At 55.0% G+C, this 21,809-nt stretch overlaps 1 protein-coding gene across 1 annotated transcript; it reads left to right on the top strand.

Moving 5' to 3' along the window:
• The first annotated feature begins 2,608 nt into the window (after positions 1-2,608).
• NLRC3 (NLR family CARD domain containing 3) lies at positions 2,609-21,068 on the top strand. The gene is made up of 17 exons (XM_055561527.1): positions 2,609-2,787; positions 2,881-4,630; positions 5,621-5,707; positions 7,374-7,457; positions 8,095-8,178; positions 9,518-9,601; positions 11,154-11,237; positions 11,844-11,927; positions 12,522-12,605; positions 13,138-13,221; positions 13,784-13,867; positions 14,267-14,350; positions 16,424-16,507; positions 16,899-16,982; positions 17,637-17,720; positions 18,106-18,189; positions 18,491-21,068. Exons 1-17 carry the CDS (start codon positions 2,610-2,612, stop codon positions 18,579-18,581), a joined length of 3,198 nt encoding a protein of 1,065 aa, XP_055417502.1. The 5' UTR covers position 2,609; the 3' UTR covers positions 18,582-21,068.
• Positions 21,069-21,809: the final 741 nt, after the last annotated feature.

The raw sequence follows: 21,809 nt of genomic DNA, 5'->3' as shown, positions 1-21,809 counted from the left end.
GTTGTGACTCGCAAACGGGTCAGGAGGTAAGGTCTGAGAGGCTCTGGAGCACAGCTCAACAGCTATGGGCACACGGGCTTAGTTGCTCCTCGGCATGTGGGATCCTCCCAGGTCACGGATGGAACCCGTGTTTCCTGCATTGGCAGGCGGATTCTTTACCCCAGAGCCACCAGGGAAGCCCCTCAAAAGCCTAAGAGAGTTAACTGAGAAATAATGAAAACTCCTGGGAATACTTAACACCTGGATGGGATAATGAGATTAAAATACACAACAAGTAATTGTCTTCTTTGACACCAACAAAATTCATAACAACAAGAATTATTTAAAAATACTTAGACACAAAGAAGAAACTGGCAAGATCTAGATAAGGAAAACTATAGTTTAGCAAAGGATCTAAAGGAAAACCTCAATAATAGCTCCATTAATCCATGCACGTTAATACAACTTAAACCAGTATCCTAGCCAGTTTCCTTTCCCCTTGGTCTTAACATTTAGAAAAATGAAATAAAAGAGCCAGAAGGGACCTGGAGAAGTAGAGGGAGTGTGGCCTTGCTGCTAAGTCGCTTTAGTCGTGTCCAACTCTGTGTGACCCCATAGACAGCAGCCCACCAGGCTCCTCCGTCCCTGGGATTCTCCAGGCAAGAACACTGGAGTGGGTTGCCATTTCCTTCTCCAATGCATGAAAGTGAAAAGTGAAAGTGAAGTCGCTCAGTCGTGTCCAACTCTTAGCGACCCCATGGACTGCAGCCTCCCAGGCTCCTCCGTCCATGGGATTTTCCAGGCAAGAGTACTGGAGTGGGGTGCCATTGCCTTGTCCTGGCCTATTTCTGAAGTCCCAAAGTAGTTCAGCCCAGTTGGACACTATCTACCTCAAGCTTGCTGCACTAACTCTTCAGTGTCACCATGAACTGAATGTTTGGAAAATACTGTTTTACTTATTGCCAAGCTTCTTTTGCGCTTCCCAAGTGGCTCAGTGGTAGAGAATCCGCCTGCCAATGCAGGAGACTCAAGAGACTCGGATTTGATCCATGGGCTGGGAAGATCCCCTGGAGGAGGAAATGGCAACCAACTCCAGTATTCTTGCCTGGAGAATCCCATGGACCAAGGAGCGTGGCAGGCTCCAGTCTTCTGGGTCACAAAGAGTTGGATGCGACTGAAAACACACACACACACACACACACTTCTTTTAGTATTTTCCAGGTAGAAAGATCCATCCCAAGTTAAAATGCCTGGGAAGCCCAATTCAAATCCAAAGTAGAGTAGTGTATTGGATCCTGGGGGCTATAGCCAGTGGATCTCTCTTAAATGAACCCTATCAGGACCCAGACAGCTCCAGGGCTGGAGGGTGTGGGTCAACCACTGCCTCTGCCACCCAAGGCAGCAGGTGTAGCCTCTGCCCAGCCTCACGTCCTTTTTTCTCTCCTAGACCCATGGACAAAGGATGGCTGACCCCTGCCCGCTGAGTGCCTGGGGCCCTGCTGGAGGGGCTGCCGAGGGCTGGACACCCTGCCCGCTGCAGGTGAGGAGGGGGTCCTCCAGTGCCCACCTTGGTTGAGAGAGGGACACGCGGGGGCGGCCAGCTTTAGCGGTGGGACCCACTCCAGTCCCCAGGGAGGAAAGGGAATGTAGGTGGGCAGGGCTTTGCCTCTCAGCGCCTGCATCGATGTCCCCGGCAGAAAACACGCTGCCTGTGGTTCAGGCGGAGCCTGTGCTTCCCAGAGACAGAGGACACGAAAGGAGCTGAGTGGCTGCTCTGAGAACCAGTTCTCCCCTCCCTTTCGTCTCCTCCTTTCTTCTTTTCTTTTTAAATTAGCAGACTTTAGTTTTTAGAGCAGTTTTTGGTTCATAAAAGAATGGAGTGGGAAAGACCGGGATTTCCCCCTCCCCGCCTACATGCACCCTCCCCCGCCAGAGGGGCACGTTGGTTACAATCGGTCACCCACACCAACACGTCATGGTCACCCAGAGTCCAGAACCGGCATCAGCGTCACCCCTGGTGCTGTTCCTTCTACGGCTTTGGACGAACATACACACCACTGCAGTATCACAGAGTCTCTTCCGTGCCTCAGCAATCCTCTGTGCTCCACCAGTTCGTCCTCCCCAGAGCTCTGCCAGCCACTGTCCGCTCACTATCTCCGTGGCTCTGCCGTTTCCAGAAGGCCATGGGGCTGGAACTGTACCACACGCAGCCTCTCCCCGTGGGCCTCTTCCACCCTTCCCTTCTCGCCGGTGGACCTGTTCCTAATTAGCCCCGTTTCCAGGTTACAAATGAGGACACCACGGCACAGAAAGCTCAGGCGGCCTGTCCAGTGTCGCACAGACGGTAAGTGGCAGAGCTCAGATTCCAGCCCGGGGCCCTCTGGCCCTGGCGATGCTCCTGGCAGCAGGGCCCACTGTGGCCACCCAGGAACAAACCATGCCCCCCCCCAGACCCGTTCTGGAGGCCAGACCGAGGGCCGGCCACCCGCCATCCGGGGAGGGAGAGAGAGTGGGCCTTCATCCCACCTGGGCCCTGAGGCTCGGTCACCTGTCCCAGGCCACTGGGCGGGAGGACAGAGGCAGCAGGCCCAGGCTTCTCTCCACAGCCCCTGGCCGCAGTCCCCGACTCCATGAGGAAGCAGGAATTGCGCCCGGGTGGGGAGACTGGCCAGGGCCACACTGCCAGCTCCCCAGCCGAGCAGGTGAAAGCCCTGGTGGACCTGCTGGCCGGGAAAGGCGGTCAGGGCTCCCAGGCCCCGCAGCCCCCCAACAGGACGCCAGAATGCCCGCTGAAGCCCCGTGGCAATGGTAGGCCCATGGATGGGAATCCCCAGGCCTTTTCCCCCCCCTTCCCCTCCCCCCTCCCCTCTCCCACCCTCCCCCATGGCCTCTGTCCCGCAGACTTGAGGATACAGAAGCACCGGGAGGCCCTGCTGAACAGGACTGGGGGCAGCCCCGAGCTGGGCAGCCCCTCCCCAAGGCTGACCAGCCTCCTGATGGTGGAGGGCCTGACGGACCTGCAGCTGAGGGAGCACGACTTCACGCAGGTGGAGGCCACGCGCGGGCGCTGGTGCTCAGCCAAGACCATCGCCCTGGACAGGCTCTTCCTGCCCCTGTCGCGTGTGTCCATCCCCCCCCGCATCTCCATCACCATCGGGGTGGCTGGAGTGGGCAAGACCACCCTGGTGAGGAACTTTGTTCACCTCTGGGCCCGAGGGCAGGTGGGCAAGGACTTCTCGCTGGTACTGCCCCTGACCTTCAGGGATCTCAACACCCATGAGAAGCTGTCTGCAGACAGACTCCTCCGCTCCGTCTTCCCGCACGCTGGGGAGGCAGGCCTGGCGTCAGTGGCGCTGAGCAAAGCCCTCCTGGTCCTGGATGGCCTGGACGAGTGTAAGACGCCCCTGGACTTCTCCAATACTGTGGCCTGCATGGACCCCAAGAAGGAGATCCAGGTGGACCACCTGATCACCAACATTATCCGGGGCAACCTCTTCCCGGAAGTGTCTGTCTGGATCACCTCCCGTCCTGGCGCTGCTGGCCAGATTCCGGGGGGCCTGGTGGACCGGATGACCGAGATCCGGGGCTTCAGCGAGGAGGAGATCAAGACCTGTCTGGAGCAGATGTTTCCCGAGGACCCTGTCCTCACGGGCTGGGTCCTGAGCCAGGTGCAGGCTGACCGGACCCTGTATCTCATGTGCACCGTCCCGGCCTTCTGCCGGCTGGCGGGGGCAGCACTGGGCCACCTGCACCGCAAGAGGCCAGGGCCCCCGGACGCCGAGCTGTGGCCCCCGAGGACCCTGTGTGAGCTCTACTCGTGGTACTTCAGGATAGCCCTTGGTGGAGAGGGGCAGGAGAAGGCCAAGGCGAGCCCCCGCATCGAGCAGCTGGCCCACGGCTGCCGCAAGCTGGTGGGCACGCTGGGCCGGCTGGCCTTCCACGGGCTGGTCAGGAAGAAGTACGTGTTCTACGAGCCCGACCTGAAGGTGCTGGGCGTGGACCTCGCGCTGCTACAGACGGCCCTGTGCGGCTGCTTCCTGCAGCGGGAGGAGACGCTGGCCTCCGCGGCCGCCTACTGCTTCACCCACCTGTCCCTGCAGGAGTTCGTGGCGGCCGCATACTACTGCAGCGCCTCCAAGAGGGCCATCTTCGACCTTTTCACCGAGGGCGGCATGTCCTGGCCCCGGCTGGGCTTCCTCACACACTTCCGGAGTGCGGCCCAGCGGGCCATGCAGGCTGAGGACGGGCGGCTCGACGTCTTCCTGCGATTCCTCTCAGGCCTCTTGTCCCCAAGGGTCAACGCGCTGCTGTCCGGCTCCCTGCTGACCCAGGGCGAGCACCAGGGCTACCGGGCCCAGGTGGCCGAGCTCCTGCAGGGCTGTCTGCGCCCCGACGTGGCAGTCTGCGCCCGGGCCGTCAACGTTCTGCACTGCCTACGCGAGCTGCAGCACACCGAGCTGGCCCGCAGCGTGGAGGAGGCCGTGGCCAGTGGGGGCCTGGCCAGGCTGACCAGCCCCCCACACCGTGCCGCCCTGGCCTACCTCCTGCAGGTGTCCGACGTCTGCGCCTGGGAGGCACCCCTGCCCCTGTGCCTCAGCCCGGGCGTCCTCCAGAGCCTGCTGCCCCAGCTGCTCTACTGCCGGAGCTTGAGGTGGGCGCTAAGGGCAGGGGCAGGGTGTGCAGGAGGAGGGTACAGTGAGGACCGGGCGGGCTCCTCCCGCCCCCATGCCCCTCCGTGTCCCGTCCTGGGGCTGCTGTCACCAAGGACTACAACCCAGGCGGCTTCAAACGACAGAAACCTCTTCTCTCCCAGTTGTGGAGACTGGAGTCTAAGAGGACGTCGTCAGCAGGGCCGTGCTCCGTGGGAAACCTGTAGGGACAGTCCTTGGGTCATTCCTGGCCTTCCCAGCCTGCGGTGTCTGCCGGCAGTCCTTGGCTTGCAGACCCAGGCTCTGCCTCTGAGGTCACACGGCTGTCTCCTCCGTGTCTGTCTTCTCATCGATCTCTCTCTCTCCTGGGGACACTGGTCCCCACGCTGGGTTACAGACCACCTCACTCCACTATGACCTCATCCTCACTCGTTATCTGCAACAACTCTATTTCCAAAGAAGGTTGCATTCCTGAGGCACGGGGGTGGGGGGTTGTAAACACCAGTATATCTTACAGGGGTACACCACTCGACCCACAACACCCCGTATAGCACCCCAGTGCTGACAGAGGCCACGCCCATTCACTCCACCCTCAGCCTGTCATCCTCTGTCCACTCTCTGGACTTTGGTGGCAGGGAGGGGAAGGCTGGAGGACCAGGGCCATTCTACAATCCTTAAAGGAGGGCGGCTGGTGTCCGACTGACACACACAGTGTGGGGGCTGCAGGGAAGACAGCCCTGAGGGTCAGAAGCCCACGGTTTATGCCACTGAACCTCCCAAGTCGCCTGGTGGGAGAATTCTGAGCACGCGGGTGTCCTGGCACAGATCTCTGAGTCGCTCAGCAGGGGCTTCGCTGGGATGGAGAGGAGGGGGCGGCAGAGGGTCTCAGCCTAGGTGTCTGAGCTTAGCGGCCACTCCGGTGCCAGGGACCTCATCCCACCTGCCCACGGGCAGCAGTACGACCACTCACTACCGCTGTCCCTCCTGACCAGGCTGGACACCAACCAGTTCCAGGACCCCGTGATGGAGCTGCTGGGCAGCGTGCTGAGTGGGAAAGACTGTCGCATTCAGAGGATCAGGTAACACAGACCCAGGAGACCCCACGCAGGGTGCTCGCCTGTCTCTCAGGGTCCGGGGCTCTTTTCACATCCTCCTCTCTGCTCAAGTGGCCTGCGATGCTTTCCAAGAGAGGTATCTTCAGGGCGTGTGGCTCAAGGTGCAGACTGCTTATTTCCACCCATTCCAGAAAGTTCCAGAGGCCCAGGTACCTCACTTGTAAGAAGAGAGAAAGGATATGGCAAGAGTCAGATGCTACCGTAGATACGTTTTCCCAATACTGTATGTGTGGATGTACTGCCAGGCCCGATTCACTCTACATTCCTCTCAGAGTTTGCCCTCAGATGGTATTCTGAGCACAGGATTACATCTTTAAAAAAAAATCCAAAAAAAAAAAAAAAAAAATCCAAACGTTTAAATTAAAAAATTCATATTAATTAAAACAATTTTAAACATCGCATCTTTACTATTCTAATTAATGACAGTTTATATACTAACTGCAGAGCAGATCTATATGCTCGTGAAATCTCTCCTATAAATAACATATCCAAGCCCAAATAACACCTGATTTGAATCGATGTGATGACCAGCAGCTGGCTTTGGGAGAACTAGGGAAGTGAATTTAGAGAAAATAAGACTCCGAGTGTAACTTTTCATAAGCCTCACATAAGCTTCCAGCTTTTGAAACCATCTTAATTTGAAAAGACAAAAATATAGACTGAGTCCAGACCAAAAGTAAGTCATTGAGGATGGTGGGTCAGAGTGGTGAGCTCTGTGTGACCTTGGACCTCTGTGTGACCTTTGTGCCTCAGGAGGGTAAACAGTAGGGGTTCAGGGGTCCCCTGGACCACTCTTCAGTGTGTTCAGGGTACACCCTTTCAAGGTAGATAGAGATGTAAATTTTATTAAAGTCAGCTTCATGGCTCAACCATTTTGCTTTCCTGCTTTAGAGAAAGGACAGGGGCCACGGGTGTGCTGCAGCCACGAGTTCAGCAGCCAGGTCCTGAGCAGGAATTTTTACATGTTGCCAGTGCTAGAAACTGGCCACAGTGGGAGCATTTCCACCATGGAAATTAGCCAACGCAACAAATCAGGGCTTTTGTTATTTCGCTTTTTCCTGAGAGCTGGTTCTCCAGCACAGCCCTGGCTGGAATCCACGTGGTCGTCTGCAGTAACTGCCCATCCTCTCTGCTGCACTGTTTGTGTAGAAGCTGTTGCACTCGATTCTGGTCAGACTTCTCCCTGGGGCCCTCTGCTGGGCTTCCCAGGTGGTACTAGTGGGAAAGAACCTGCCTGCCGGTGCAGGACACAAAATGAGACAAAGGTTTGATCCCTGGGTCGGGAAGATCCCCAGGAGGAGGGCATGGCCGCCCACTCCAGGATTCTTGCCTGGAGGATCCCATGGACAGAGGAGCCTGGCGGGCTGCAGTCCATAGGGTTGCGAAGAGGCGGACATGACTGAAGTGACTGAGCACGCACACATGGGGGTCTCTGCTAATGTGAGGGCCTGTCCACCCACTCTGGCCCTACCATGCCCATCTGCTGGGCCTGGCTCATCTGGTCTCCCCCTGCGTCCAGGCCCTGATGATGCTATGGTGGCTGACAGGTTTGGATCACAGGCCTGGAGTTGCAGAAGAGGTGATGAGGTTACAGACCCTCATTAAGCACCCTCTCCTTCTCTTCGGGCAGCTTGGCTGAGAATCAGATCAGTAACAAAGGGGCCAAAGCTCTGGCCAGATCCCTCCTTGTCAACAGAAGCCTGACCACTCTGGAGTAAGTAGGACCCTCACCACTGGGATGGGGGGAGCCTGTGAGCCGTCGTTTGAAGCCCCCTAGGCAACACTCTCCCCAGGGTGGGCTGGAATGACAGCTGAGCCAACCAAGTCTTGGCTCCTCCTCAGCTGCTGCGGCTCGCTCACAGAAGCACCATAATATTGGCCTTGAACCTGGTGTTATCATCTCCTCTCCACACTCAGCCCAAGCCCACTAGTCCATCAGACCCTGCTTTCTTCCCTGCTTCGTGTGGGGCCATCATAGGGAATGCATTCCTCATTTGCCTAAACAAAGATCTCTGCCCCAGTCCCACCAAACAGGGCTTTCCTGGTGGCTCAGACAGTAAAGAATCCACCTGCAGCACAGGAGACCCAGGTTCAATCCTTGGGTCAGGAAGATCCCCTGGAGAAGGGAATGGCAACCCACTCCAGTATTCTTGCCTGAAGAATCACATGGACGGAGGAGCCTGGTGGGCTGCAGTCCATGGAGTCACAAAGAGTCAGACACGACTGAGCAACTAACACCACAAACCCTGGCAATTCTCTTCAAGGAGCACAGATTTAAAGATCTGAGTAACTTCTGTCGTGCCTTCCCTCCCCGGGAACTGGATAACTGGTCCTTTCTCTTCCTCTGCCAGTCTCCGCAGTAACTCCATCGGACCTCAGGGGGCCAAGGCGCTGGCAGATGCTCTGAAGATTAACCGCACCCTGGCCTCTCTGAGGTACGTGTCACCTGCTTGCTGCCTCTGCCCCCAGGAGGTGGCTCAGAAAACCATCTCCTCAGGTGCCACCCGTGCAGCGGGAGGTAATTCCCAACAGCAGCCACAAGATACTGGCTCCCATCCAGTGGATGCCAGGGCATCCTGTATGCTGAACGAGTTCCTAAGTCCAGCTCTTCACTGCGCCTGTGTTCAGGGTCTGAACTGGGGAAGGAGGAGAAGAGGGAGAGAGGTACGAGGAGGTCTGACAGGCAAAACAATCTACGAGGAAAAGTTCTTGTCTCCATGAGTGGGAGGTCCCCAAGGCATGACATCAGGATGACCCCTGAGGTGTCTTCCAAGACACTGAAATCCCATCTTCCAGATGCTCCCCATGGTTTGCTGAGGTTTGCTGGGCTCCTTTAAGGGGCCAGTGGCTGTATCCATCCTTAGTTGATGGATACAATGCATTGATGCGTACTGTCGGTTTGTTTTGCTCATTTCCTTCTTTTTACTGAGGCAAAATTCACATAAAATTTACCATTTTGGAGTGTACAGTTCAATGGCATTTAGTACAGTCACAGTTATGCAACCAACACCTCGATCTAGTTCCTAAGTATTTACATCCCCCTAGAAGGAGTCCCTCTACCCATCAGCAGTCACTTCCCATGCCCCCCTCTCCCCTCAGCCCCTGGCAACCACCAATCTGCTTTCTGTCTGAAGATTTCGTGTAAACGGAATCAAACAGTAATTTTGTGCCTATCTTCTTACACCCGGTGGAATGTTTTCACGGTTCATCTATGTCGAAGCATGTGTATTTCATTCCATTTTAAGGCTGAATAATATTCTATTACGTGGACCACGATTTGTTAATCCATTCGCCAGTTGCTGGACACGGGTTGTTTCCACCTATTGGCTATTGTGCCGTACATATATGTGTACAAGCTTTTGAGGACCTTTTTTTCAGGTCTTCCGGGTGGATACATAGCAGTGGGATCTGCTGGGTCACAGGTGACCCTGTGTTTAACCTTTTGAGGAAACGGCCCAGCCTGCTTTCCTCGGAGGCCGCACCGTCTAATGTTCCTACCAGCAACTGGGATGAGAGCTCCAAGTTTTCCACGTCCTCACCAACACCTGGCTGCTATGTTTCAGCTGTAATTCAGACTATTGATGACCTTGTGGTCCAGTGATCAGGGGCTCCTTGTCCACAGCCAGCAGGCAGGTGCCTGGAGAACCCAGGGAAAGCCTGAGGCCAGATCAGCAGTGGGAAGGGCCAGCTCCCCCACTGCCTGGGTGTGTGGGGTGAGGGCCTACCGGGCACCCTCCTGGGCTCCACCAGTGATGCCTCTTCTTGCCTCCACAGCCTCCAGAGCAACAGGATCAGGGACGACGGTGCCAGGTCCATGGCTGAGGCCTTGGCCGCCAACCGGACCCTCTCCGTGCTGCAGTGAGTGGGCATGCTGGCTGGCAGAGAACGGTTTTCTCTCCTCTCTTCTCCTCCCCCAAGGGCCTCTCTGTTTCCTGCACAGAGGGGTGGATGGGACAAGGCCCGGAGGCTTTCTGAGCCATCTGCACGGCCCCTGGAAAACCTGACGTCCACTGCTTTTCCGGAGAATAGGTGTTGGGGGAATAATTACAAACAGAGCCTCCCACCAAGATGGGAAATCCTCTCCACAAATGCAGAAAAGTACGAAACAGCTTAGTTACTGGAGTAAGCACTCAGCTAGCCTGCAGTGAGCATCCAAGGTGACCCGCCAGTGGGATGGCAAAGACAGAAAGGAACTCACCCTTTCCTGCAACCGAGCAGACACAACCCTTTACATGTGGGTTTTCCAGAAAGACCACAGCTTGTCCTCAAACAAGAGAACTGGAATAGCACCGTTTGTCATCCTTAGTTTATCCTAAATTTGCCTGTCGTCCAGGACGGGGAGCTGTCTATGCCTGCGTCCTGCCTTCATGCCGAGGAAAATGAAAATTCCTGTCTTTATGACAAGCAGGCACTTACAGCCAGAGCAGGTGTTCCCTTCCTTGATGCCCAGGGTTCAAAGAGATGGCGCAGAGGCCCTTACCAAAGACATTCCTAGGCTGTAAGTCTGGCAAGAGGCTAACTTCTATTAATAGCTCTTAAAAAGATTTACATACTCTCAAAGGGACAGGGAAAGGATTTATAATCCCTAGTTTCCTCAAGGAAATACTCTACGGGAGGGGAGTGTTTTTTTCTCCCCCTGCTCTTTTGGAACCAAGGAAAGTTCCATTTTGCTTAGATTGTAGTTAGCCTCATACAGATGAGGTCCTGGCCTGCCTGTCCTAGGATGAACACAGGGGTCCTCCTGTAGTGTCTTCCTCCTCCAGATTTAGTGTAAGAGGACGTAACTTCTGCAGAAGAGAAGCCTAAGCCAGGGTCCGCCCTCAGGAGGACTGTAGGGTTGGGGGGAAGGCTTCTGGTTGATCTGAATGGAGGCAGACTGCTGAGTGTTGAGAAGGCTGGTCAGGTGAGGGACCAGTGGGACTTGTATGTAGAAGTCTTCAGAAAGTCTCCAGTTTGGAAGTTGATGGATATTAACAGTGTCCGCTGGTCACTGCTTTCTGACCCCTCAAGGGAAGGCCCAGTTGCCCTTGCCTCTTTTTGTTGTTTAGTTGCTAAGTCGTGTGTTACTCTTTTGCGAACCTATAGACTGTAGCCCGCCAGGCTCCTCTGTCTATGGGATTCTCCAGGCAAGAATACTGCAGTGGGTTGCCATGCCCTTCTCCAGGGGATCTTCCCAACCCACGGATCGCACCCACGTCCCTGCATTGGCAGCAGGGTTCTTTACAACTCAGCCACCAGGGAAGCCCCCACTGGTAGCCTCTTACTCTTCACATAACTCCATCAGTCTAATTAGCAACATTTTGGCAACAATCCAAGGACCCCTCCCCCATGCTGCGGTAAACTTGAACCAGACTGTCCTTGGTCTGGGACTGCTTGTGGCCAGCTTTACCGAAGGACCCTTCTCCTTCAGCCTGCAGAAGAACTCCATCGGGCCAGTGGGAACCCAGCAGATGGCAGATGCCCTGAAGCAAAACAGGAGTCTGAAGGAGCTCATGTGAGAAATGCAGAAGGGCCAAACTGGTACCCTTCATGCCTGGCACAATGCCCAGCTTATCACACATATTTGTGAGCATGGGGTGGGTAGATGGATGGATGGATGGATGGATGACTGAATGGGTGGGTGGATGAGTCAGTAAATGGATGGATGGATGAATGAATGGGTAAGCAGATGGATGCGTGAATGAATGATTGAATGCGTGGGTACTAGAGAGCTGGTTTTGGACTCCAAAACCCTGAGCCAGGAGAATGGAGATACAGATTCCCAGGAGAATGGAGATACAGATTCCCAGGAGAATGGAGATACAGATTCCCAGAAAGGAGTGAGGTCCAGCTCACCTTTACTGACATCCCAGCCACATTCACATAAAGATCACAAATGCCTCTCGCTGAAGGGTTGGCCCTGCCCCCGTCAAGGAGTCGAGAAGGACACTGCTACCTTGATCTCTTACAAAAGCCGCCTGCCAATCGGCTTCAGGCAGAAGAAACTGTGTACTGGGCCCCCTTGAGACCAGAGACAGCCCTTCCCTGGAGGGCTCCCAGACTCTGACCCCTCCTGGCCGCACCCCGCCCAGCTGCTCCACCCACGTCCCTTCTCTTGCAGGTTCTCCAGTAACAGCATTGGCGATGGAGGCGCCAAGGCCCTGGCGGAGGCCCTGATGGTGAACCAGGGCCTGAAGAGCCTGGAGTGAGTCCCCAGGGGGTGGATGTGGGCAGAGGGTGACTCCCCGCCCGGGTTCCCTGGCCAGCAGGGGGGCAGGTCCTGGTGAAGGGCTGTCAGTCAGAACCCACCAGCCCGCGACCCCAGGCACTCTGTGCTCCGAATGTCTCTCCCTCCAGCCCACCAGGCCAGCTCCCTCTCCCTGGACAGTAGGTTGGTGTTGGTTCTGGAGTTCCCAGAGTGACAAGCACCGAGTGCCCTTTAGGAGCCGGCCTAGGTGGCTGTGGAGGGGGCTGGCTCCGGGGGCCATGGTGGGGAGTGGGGACACCTGGCTGTGCCGCTTTCTCCGGGGGCTGCAGACACATGTCCCCTCAGAAGTCATGAGGAGCTGCCCAAATCAAGGTGACGTCTAAACTCGGGCATTGGTGGTGCTGGACCCACCTGCCCTCAGCTGGCAGGGGCTGGACTGAGCGGCACGGGAGAGGAATGAGGAATGGGGAGGGCACGGGGGTGGCACAGGGCCCCCAGCCCCCTGCTGCACGCAGTGCCCATGACCCCGGAAGGACTCCCCCCCGGGTCCTGAGGCGGCCACACCCAGGGCACCCTGTCCTCTGTCTGCAGCCTGCAAAGCAACTCCATCAGCGACCCGGGAGTGGCAGCGCTGATGGGGGCCCTCTGCGCCAATCAGACGCTCCTCAGCCTCAAGTAAGCCCCGCCCTTCCCTCCGTTCCTTGGCTGGGGGTCTGAAGGGACTCTGGGACGTGGAGGGAAAGGCTGGTGCTGAGAAACCCCCACTCCCACCTCCACCCCGAGGGCCTGGGAGGGGGAAGAGCCGTGGTTGGGCAGCTTGACCCTGGAGCCCGGCCGCCTGCGCCCCAGCTCACGGGGACGGGGGAGGGGGACAGCCTTTGCAGGCGGGTCTGCCACCCCCTTCCTGAGGGCAAGCCTGCAGCCACCAAGCACGCCGGCCTGCCCCTCCCCTCACACCTCTGAGGTCCTGGCGTCTTATCCTCTTCCTCCTGGACTGTCTGTCCTCCTGTGGACAGTCCTGGGCAGGGGAACACGTGGCTGGCAAGCCTTGCGAGGGGGGCTTCCTGGAGTGGGCTCTTCCCACCTCCACCCAGGGCCCACCTAGGGTTCCAGGGTTCTAAACAGCCTGAGCACCTGGATGCCGCGCCACCCACCCGCCAAAGGCCTCCCCTGTCTATCAGCAGCTTAGGGTCTTCTCTTTCCTCAGCCTTCGAGAAAATTCCATCAGCCCGGAGGGAGCCCAGGATCTGGCACGTGCTCTCCGCACCAACAGCACCCTGAAGAGCCTGGAGTACGTGAGGGGGCAGGCGGGGCTTCCTAAGGCTCTCTTATGCCACCAGGGGCCCTGCCCACCCCAGGCTGGGAGCTGACGGGCGGGCCCTTGGGAGAAGGATGTGGTTGGGGGGGGGGGGGGCTGGCCGGGAGGCCTGGTGGTGACCCTGACACATGTCCCCCTCTGATGCTGCAAAGTACACAAGGATGGAGCGAGTGGTGACAGTCGCCCTGCCTGAGCCCGCACCCCCGCAACAATTTAGGAGAAAGGGCGTGGGGGGGGACAGCGCAGGGGCCAGGAGTGAGTGAGTCACCAGGCAGCTCTGCCACCTCCCGGCAGGTGACCAGGCAGGGAGGCCCACCAAGCAGAGCCTGCCCCCTGCCCACCCCCAGGACGCGTGGCAGGCGCGGCGCCCGGGAGCACATTCAAGTGCCCTGAGAGCCTGAGCCCAGCAATCCCAGCGGACAAGATGCAGCCCTGGGGTGGGGCTGGGGATCGGGGAGCGGTCTGGATCCCCAGGGAGCAAGGACGGGGGCTGCAGCGCTGGCTGCGGCTCACTTGCCTGCTCCCCTCTGCCCAGCCTGACAGCCAACCTCCTCCACGACCAGGGCGCCCAGGCCGTCGCAGAGGCAGTGAGGGAAAACCGCACCCTCACGTCCCTTCAGTGAGTCCACGGCGCCCCCAGCCGGCCCTGTCCTCCCAGAGCTGCAGGGCCCCACTCAACCAGGGGAGGCAGGAGGCTCAGGGTCCCCGCCCCCCGCACGGCCTCAGCAGGTTGTGCCCAGCCCCCTGCTCTGTTTCCTGGGGCTGATGCATGGAGAGGCCAGTGGTGGGCGGTGGGCGCCCCCGCTGCACTGTGTCACACGCTCCATGCAAGGGCCCCTCCCTGGGACCAGCCTGGGGGAGGGCTGCAGGAGCTCTGCCCACCCTGGCCAGGATCTCATCCCCAGGGATTCCACCCGCTCTGGTCACTCTCCTGGGAGAAGCCCCTTCTTTCTGGAGCTCCCAGGACCTCCTGGCTCTGCCCTGGGCCATGTGGTCATGTGTGTGTGTGTCTGCCCAGCCTGCAGTGGAACTTCATCCAGGCCGGCGCTGCCAAGGCCCTGGGACAAGCACTACAGCTCAACACGAGCCTGACCAGCCTCGAGTAAGTGGGGCCTCCGAGGGGGTGGGAGGTGCAGACTCAGCCACCCTGCTGCCCACCGGCTCTCCTGCCCTCAGCACACAGCCTCCACTGCTCTAGGGCCAGAGAGCATGTTTCCATCTGACTTGGTGTTGTATATATATATATATTTTTTTTTTTTTTGAACAAAATAACAGCTTTGCTGAGATATAATCCACTCTTTGGGTGTACAAGTCACTGGTTTCTAGTATATTTACAGAGCTGGGCAACCATCACTAAAATCAATTTTTGAACCCTTCAGTCGCCCCGTGAAAAACTTCATGCTTATCAGCACTCACTCCCCACTTCCTCCCCAGCCCTCTAGTCCTGACAAACACTAATCTACAGTCTCTATGGATTTGCTTATTCTGGACATTTCACAAAATTTAAGTCACAGAATACGTGATCTTTCTGACTCACGTCTTTCATTTAGTGTAATGGTGCCAAGGTCCATCCACACACTGCAGCATGTGTCAGGGCTTCGTTCCTTTTTACGAGTAAATAACACCCCACTGCATGGGCAGACATGGTGCTTATCCACTCACCCGCTGATGGACATTTGGGCTGTTTCCACTTTGGGGCTATTATGAATAACACTGCTGTGAACGTTTGTGCACAAGTTTCTGCGTGTGGATACATGCTTTTAATTCTCTCTTGTGCACGCCTGGGAGCAGACCTGCTGAGTGAGGTGCTCACTCTGTGTTTAACCTTTGAGCTTCACCTGCTTTTCATGCTCCCACAGCTTCCGATATTCGCCCCGTCTGGCAGGTCCTTCCATTTGACTCTGAACATGCTATTCCTCAGGGTCCTGTCCTGGGTCATCTTCCCCTGAATGATGTCTCTTTCTAGAAGCTCCTCCTCACCCAAGGCTCCAATTCCCTTCGAAGTCCTGGAGGCACCCACATCTACAGCTCAGACCTCTCTCTTGAGCTTCAGACCCCCGTGTCCACTGCCCACTCCACTTCCCCCTGGGTGGACCCAGTTTACCTCCCCCACAAGCCTGCTTCTTGGTTCCTCACCATGTGAGGGGTTCTGGCCACCACTGTGCAAGCTAGAAACATCGCCGTCCTCCTCACTTCCCACTGCAGCTCATCTCCAAGTCCTGTCGCTTCTCTTCCCAACATTCCACCCAGCCTCCTCCACCCGCACGGCCACTGTCCAGGGGGCTAGCGTCACTCACCAGCCTCACTGCCGCAGCCTCCACATCCAGTCCCTCCTCTCACAGTGCTGGCCAAAGATCTCTCCCAAATGTCAATCTATCCCCATCCTGGACAAGTTTAGCTGGCTGCCCAGTGCCTGCAGAGTGAAGTCCAGCCCTCAGTGTGGCTCCCACAGCCCTGAAGTTCTGCTTCCTCTGCACCCCTGGGGCCTCACTCCGCACCCCAGCAACTTGACCCAATTCTTCTGGGTTCCTTGGATGTGTCAGGCCTGCCCCCATCTCTCACGCGTGGGCTTGGTCTAGACCTATTTCTGCCGAGCAGCCTCTGTGACCACGCTGGGGAGGGCACTTCACACTTGGTCTCTCATCTCACACGTTCCCCCACCTGAGTTCCAAGAGGCCAGGATTGGGTTTGCTGATCCCCAAGGCACTTAAATATTTGCTAAAATTGTCAATGCAAACTGCTCCCTCAAACGTGCCAGTGTCCACTGGAACCAAACTCTTAGTCATTTATTGCTCCAGGGCCTTCCACTTTCCTCCAATGTGGAAGAAAAAAGGGGGGGAAAAAAAAGCTGTAAAACACTGACCAGCAAGAATGGCTTGAGGACTGAGAGCTTTGATTTTGGGGATGGCTTTGAAAATCACACCAGTTTCTTGTGGACAGTATTTCCATGTGTCCGTTTCTGTTTTGCCTAATGGTCTAGACTCATGCAGACTCCAGACCACTGTGCAGGCTTAGGTGGCCATGGGGCAGTGGCCACACAGGAGGTGCAATGATCCCCAGAGATCATCTACTATGGGGTGTGTGCTCTGATTTAAATCTAGAAGGTCCAAGCTCAGCACGTCCTGCCAGAGCATTGGCTCGGGTCCTGTGCACCCGGGTCAGGCTCTGCATTCAGTTTACAGGAGAACGCCATCGGGGACGAAGGTGCCTCTGCGGTGGCCAGCGCGCTGAAGGTGAACACAGTCCTCACTGCTCTCTAGTAAGTCCTGACGTGCACAGCTGGCCCCTAGCCATCTTTCCACACTAAATATCCCTGTTTTTCCCAGGAAAGGCAGGTGGGTTTGACTTTCTTAATATTAGTGATTAGGACATCAGGCATCTAAAAAGTAAGAACTAGGGGTTCCGGGGTGTCCCCCAAACTCTCCAGAACACCTGCACTTCCTGTGTCCAGATCTCTGCCTCGCATCAGTGTGGGCAGGAGATGCAGCAGTCTCTGGACACACCACAGGCCAACAACTTTCAGCGCTATTTCAGCGGTTTCAGCCCTAGGTCAAGGGGGTGGAGATGAAGGGTGAACGTGGATGGAGCTGGGCCGGTGGGTGTGCGGGCTGGAGGCTGCCCACCTGCAATGACCGCGTCTCCTCTTACAGTCTCCAGGTGGCCTCCATTGGTGCTCCGGGGGCCCAGGCACTCGGGGAGGCCCTGGCTGTGAACAGAACCTTGGAGATTCTCGAGTAAGTATTCCAGTCTCTGGCTACAGCCTCTTGCTCATGAAGTCAAGCTGTTGACTCACAGTGATCATATATGGAAGGAGGACATGTACATGGAAACTCCCAGATCACTTCAATGCCTTCAGAGAGATCAAGGAGCCCCAGCCTCTCCAGCCCCGTCACCCTCTTTTCCTGGGGGTCACTCGTGGGTCCTCTTCTCCTTGGCCTTGCCCAGACTGAACATGTCCCCAGGCCGTTTAGGGGCCCTGGGGAGGAGGCAGTGGCCACTGACCCAGCTCCAGCCCGAGCTCTGTGGGGTTCTCGGGCGTGTCTGGTCCTTGCTGCTCCTGCAGTGCTGGGGTTCCAAGCACATGTGCACCTCCGGGTGGAGGGCTGCCTCTCTGGTCTCCGCCCCTCTTTCTTTGGAATGAAAATGGAGGATGAGGGCTCCCACAGACCCCCAGCTTGGGCTGGCCTCACCCCTCCCCACATCCTGCTCCCCAGAGCCAGTCCCTGTTCTGTGCCCGGGAGCGAGGGAGGAGCAACCGCACCCCCACAGTTGCTGAGTCCACACTGCCTCCACCCAGGCGCCTATGCTCACCGCAAGGGTGCCGGGCTCCCCTCTCAGCTGCCACTGTGCCTGAGATTGCGCCTCAGGGTTCCCGCCTTTCTCAACAGCTTAAGAGGAAACACCATCAAGGTGGCCGGAGCCAAAGCCCTGGCGAATGCTCTCAAGGTCAATTCCAGTCTCCGGAGACTCAAGTGAGTGGCTGCACAGATGTACCCGTGTCTCAGGACAGCCGGCTTCTCTTCTGGACTCCCCCTGTAGCATAATACTTGCTTTCCGCTGTAGCTGCTCCCTTCAAAATACAAACAGCTGACACTACAGTCATTATTAGTCAGTATTGTGGATGGGTTTGTTCCCTTTCATGTTTTCGGTCATACGTCCTCTGTGGCACCTGCATGAGACAACCTGGCTGCGTGCAGACTTGGGTCTCCGGGTTAAATGCCACTTGGCTGTTGCTATGGCACCTGAGGACCAATGAGGCCCAGACGGGTCCCTCCAAGAGAGTGCTGTGCTGCTTCCTGGGCGTGTCCTTCTGTCCTGAAGGGCTCACTGTGGCATCTCCATCTCTTCTCTGCCTAGTCTTCAAGAGAATTCCTTGGGAATGGAGGGGGCGATATGTGTTGCCACTGCACTGTCTGGAAACCACGGGCTCCAGCACATCAAGTAAGTGGGGCTCAGCGGCACCTGCCCTTTCCCACCAGCTTGGTTCACCCGTAGAAGTGCTTCCAGGTCAGGCCCTGCCTCGCCTCTGAACCTTGGAGCCAGCTGACCCCAGTCCGCCAGTAGCTCTACAGGGAACTCCGTATACAAGGGGGCCATTTGGAGCCTCGTCCATGGGAGGGATAGTGGAAGCATGAAAGTTTCACCTGGGTTTAGCGTTTCAGGTAGTGACCACCTGCTCCTTACTGATGAGGACCTTCAGGCCTCCGGTTTCTCAAGCCCTGTCCTGATCCTTCTCTTCCAGTCTCCAGGGAAACCACATTGGAGAGTCTGGTGCCAGGATGATCTCGGAGGCTATCAAGACAAATGCTCCCTTGTGCACTGTGGAAATGTGAGCAAAACAAGTTCCTGGTGGATCCGGTAGACACACAGCTGAAAGCTTTCCAACAAAAGGACCATTTCTCAAGGGTGCCTTCCTGCGGTCTGGGAATGATGCTGACCCCCACGAGTGCTGGTCTCCTGCAAGGAGGCAGGAAAGGTGCTGCCAGAGGAGGATACGAGCCCTTCTCCTGGTCCAGGGTCAGTCCAGGCAGGGGAGAGATGGACGCCCCACTACAGCACGGAGCACAGATGGTCTTCTGCCAAGGGACTCAGGGATGGGTCTCAGAGCTCAGCAAGAAGCCAGTCAGCGCCTATTTATATCCTGGGGTCTTTAACGTGCCCCAACCTTTTCTTATCATGACTGCCCTGGATAAAATCACTCCTTCACTCTGAAATGAACTGCCGTCTTCAAGCCCATGAAGAGTGTCAATTTGGCATCAGTGACAGAGGGAACATCTTTTTTCAAGGAGAAAAGGCTACAGGAGTATGATCTTTAGAGTCATATGGAAAAATAAGGAAAAAAATTTTGAAGAGAAAGGAAGGCTTTAATTATAGGATTCTGGAGCACAGACAAAAAAAGTTCTCCAAGGTTTCTGTCATCTTTCACCCATTACAAACTCTCTCAAAGGCAGAGATTATGTCCACTGTATGTCACTTGGAATCTGGCATTGTGGTTATCAATACGATGTTAAAAATCGGTGTCTTCATACTATCTTTCTGTATTAGGTTCCCCAAAGCACTTCTGCATCTACAGCTTCCCCATGAGAGCAGGACAGCCGAGCTTCCACATGGCATAAACTCCCTCAGATGCCTTTCAATGTTGGAAGGAAAACTATTCCAAATGAACATCAGGGGTTCTTCAACTACATAACCAAGGAAAATGGTTATGGAAGCTATAATTATCATTTTTAAATTTGAACAGGAACTATTGTTCCAAATGTTTCTTTAAAAATGAGTATTTGGGCAAGAAACATCATTGGATGATATAACCATGAATGAAATCCTATTAAGGGAGAAAATCATAGTCTCTGAGTATCACCCCACAGAGAGGTATTTACAAAGGCTCCATAAAAATGGAGACATTTTGAGAATTTCCTTGGCATTCCAGAGGTTAAGACTCTGTGCTCGCAATGCAGGGGGCGTGGGTTAGATCTCTGGTTGAGGAAACTAAGATCCCACAAGCTAAAAAAAAAAAAAATGCTGGTATAATAAATATTTTTTTTAAATGGAGACATTTTGCAAACATCACCTTGTCAAAGCGATGCAACTCCACATGACTGATGACGGGAAAAATGGGACACTCTGTACCCCCAGTGTGATGGCTGAGAAGGACACATCACTGATGCACTATTCCTGCCAAAAGCGTTTATCTGAATCTAATCATGAAGGAACAGTCGGACAAAATCCAAATTGAGGGGTACTCTGGGAAAAACTAGCATGGCCTCTTAAAAATCGTCAACATCATGAAGAAAACAAAAAGGCTGGGACTGTTTTATTATTAAGGAGTCTTAACAACTTAAGAGCTTTGATTGGATCCAAGACTAGAGGGGAAAGAATCAGCTATAAATAACATTATTTGGAAGGCAGGGACATTTGCTCATAAGTCTTATATAATCTTCACTAGATTACTGGTTCTGAAAGGTATTTTTTCTGGGTATAGAATTCCAGGATGATAGTCTTTTCTTTCAGCACTTTCAGGAGGTTGCTACACTGTCTTCTGGTTGGCACTTTCTGGCTGAGTTGAGAAGGTGATGGACAAGAGTCACAGCAGTCAGATGCTGGGGACAGCTGTGCCTTGCAGGAAACTAGCACTGGAGAAACCTCAGGGGCTAAAATGTGCTCTGCAGGGACCTCAACGCAAGCCACACTAGATTTGGAAGGAGAGCCTCCTCCCTCCTTCAAAGTCTCTCAAGCATCCTACTGACCATGCTTAACATGGTTCAGTCACCAAGTTGTGTCCAATTCTTTGCAACCCCATAGACTGCAGCATGGCAGACCTCCCTGTCCCTCACCATCTCCCAGAGTTTGCCCAAGTTCATGTCCATTGAATTGGTGATGCCATCCAACCATCTCGTCTTCTGTTGTCCCCTTCTTCTGCCCTCAATCTTTCCCAGCATCAGGGTCTTTTCCAGTGAGTTGGTTATTCACATCAGATGGCCAAAGTATTGGAGCTTCAGTTATCAGTCCTTCCAATGAGTATTCAGAGTGGATTTCTTTTAGGATTGACTAGTTTGATCTCCTTTGGAGAAGGCAATGGCACCCCAATCCAGTACCCTTGCCTGGAAAATCCCATGGATGGAGGAGCCTGGTAGGCTGCAGTCCATGGGGTCGCTAAGAGTCAGACATGACTGAGCGACTTCCCTTTCACTTTTCACTTTCATGCATTGGAGAAGGAAATGGCAACCCACTCCAGTGTTCTTGCCTGGAGAATCCCAGGGACGGGGAGCCTGGTGGGCTTCCGTCTATGGGGTTGCACAGAGTTGGACACGACTGAATCGACTTAGCAGCAGCAGCAGCAGTTTGATCTCCTTGCTGTCCAAAGGACTCTCAAGAGTCTTCTCCAGCACCAGTTTGAAAGTGTCAATTATTCAGCTCCCTTCCTTCTTTATGGCCCATCTCTCACATATATACAAGACTACTGAAAAGACCACAGCCTTGACTACTTGGACCTTTGTCAGCAAAGTTATGTCTTTGCTTTTTAATACAGTCTAGATTTGTCATAGCTTTCCTTCCAAGGAGACTGACAAGCAACAGCTTCACTAGCATAGAGCAGACCAGAAGGTGAATTTGAAGCTGAGGCAATAAATGGATAACCACCACAATGGGACTTGGGGGGTCATTTTGGTATTCCATATTGGACAAACATGCCCTGTGTCTTCAGGGTCAGCAATGTTTTCTTCTGCAGTGTACAATCTGCTCTTAATCTCAGTGTGCACAGTTTCCCTCTTGGTTTTTAAACCTCCAGTAGCTCTCAAAGTCTAGAGACTTTCCATCTCCCACATCTCACAGCCTGCTCACGCTTTCCTCTGTTGTCTGAATATATGGAATACAGTCGTAATTGTCTGTCCTTTTCCACTAATTGACTGGCATCTTACACCTGGTAATTTTTGATACCAGACATTGAAAACTTTCTCTTGTTGGGGACCGATGATTTTTATATTCCTTAAAATAGTCTTGAGCTTCATTCTGGGACACAATTACCTAGAAACAGCTGGACACATCATCTGTGACGTGGGCAGAGT

Source organism: Bubalus kerabau, chromosome 23 (genome assembly GCF_029407905.1).
Source record: "Bubalus kerabau isolate K-KA32 ecotype Philippines breed swamp buffalo chromosome 23, PCC_UOA_SB_1v2, whole genome shotgun sequence".
Lineage (NCBI taxonomy): Eukaryota > Metazoa > Chordata > Mammalia > Artiodactyla > Bovidae > Bubalus > Bubalus kerabau.
The sequence above is the reverse complement of the archived record's forward strand: the minus strand, read 5'-3'. Positions and strand labels throughout refer to the sequence as shown.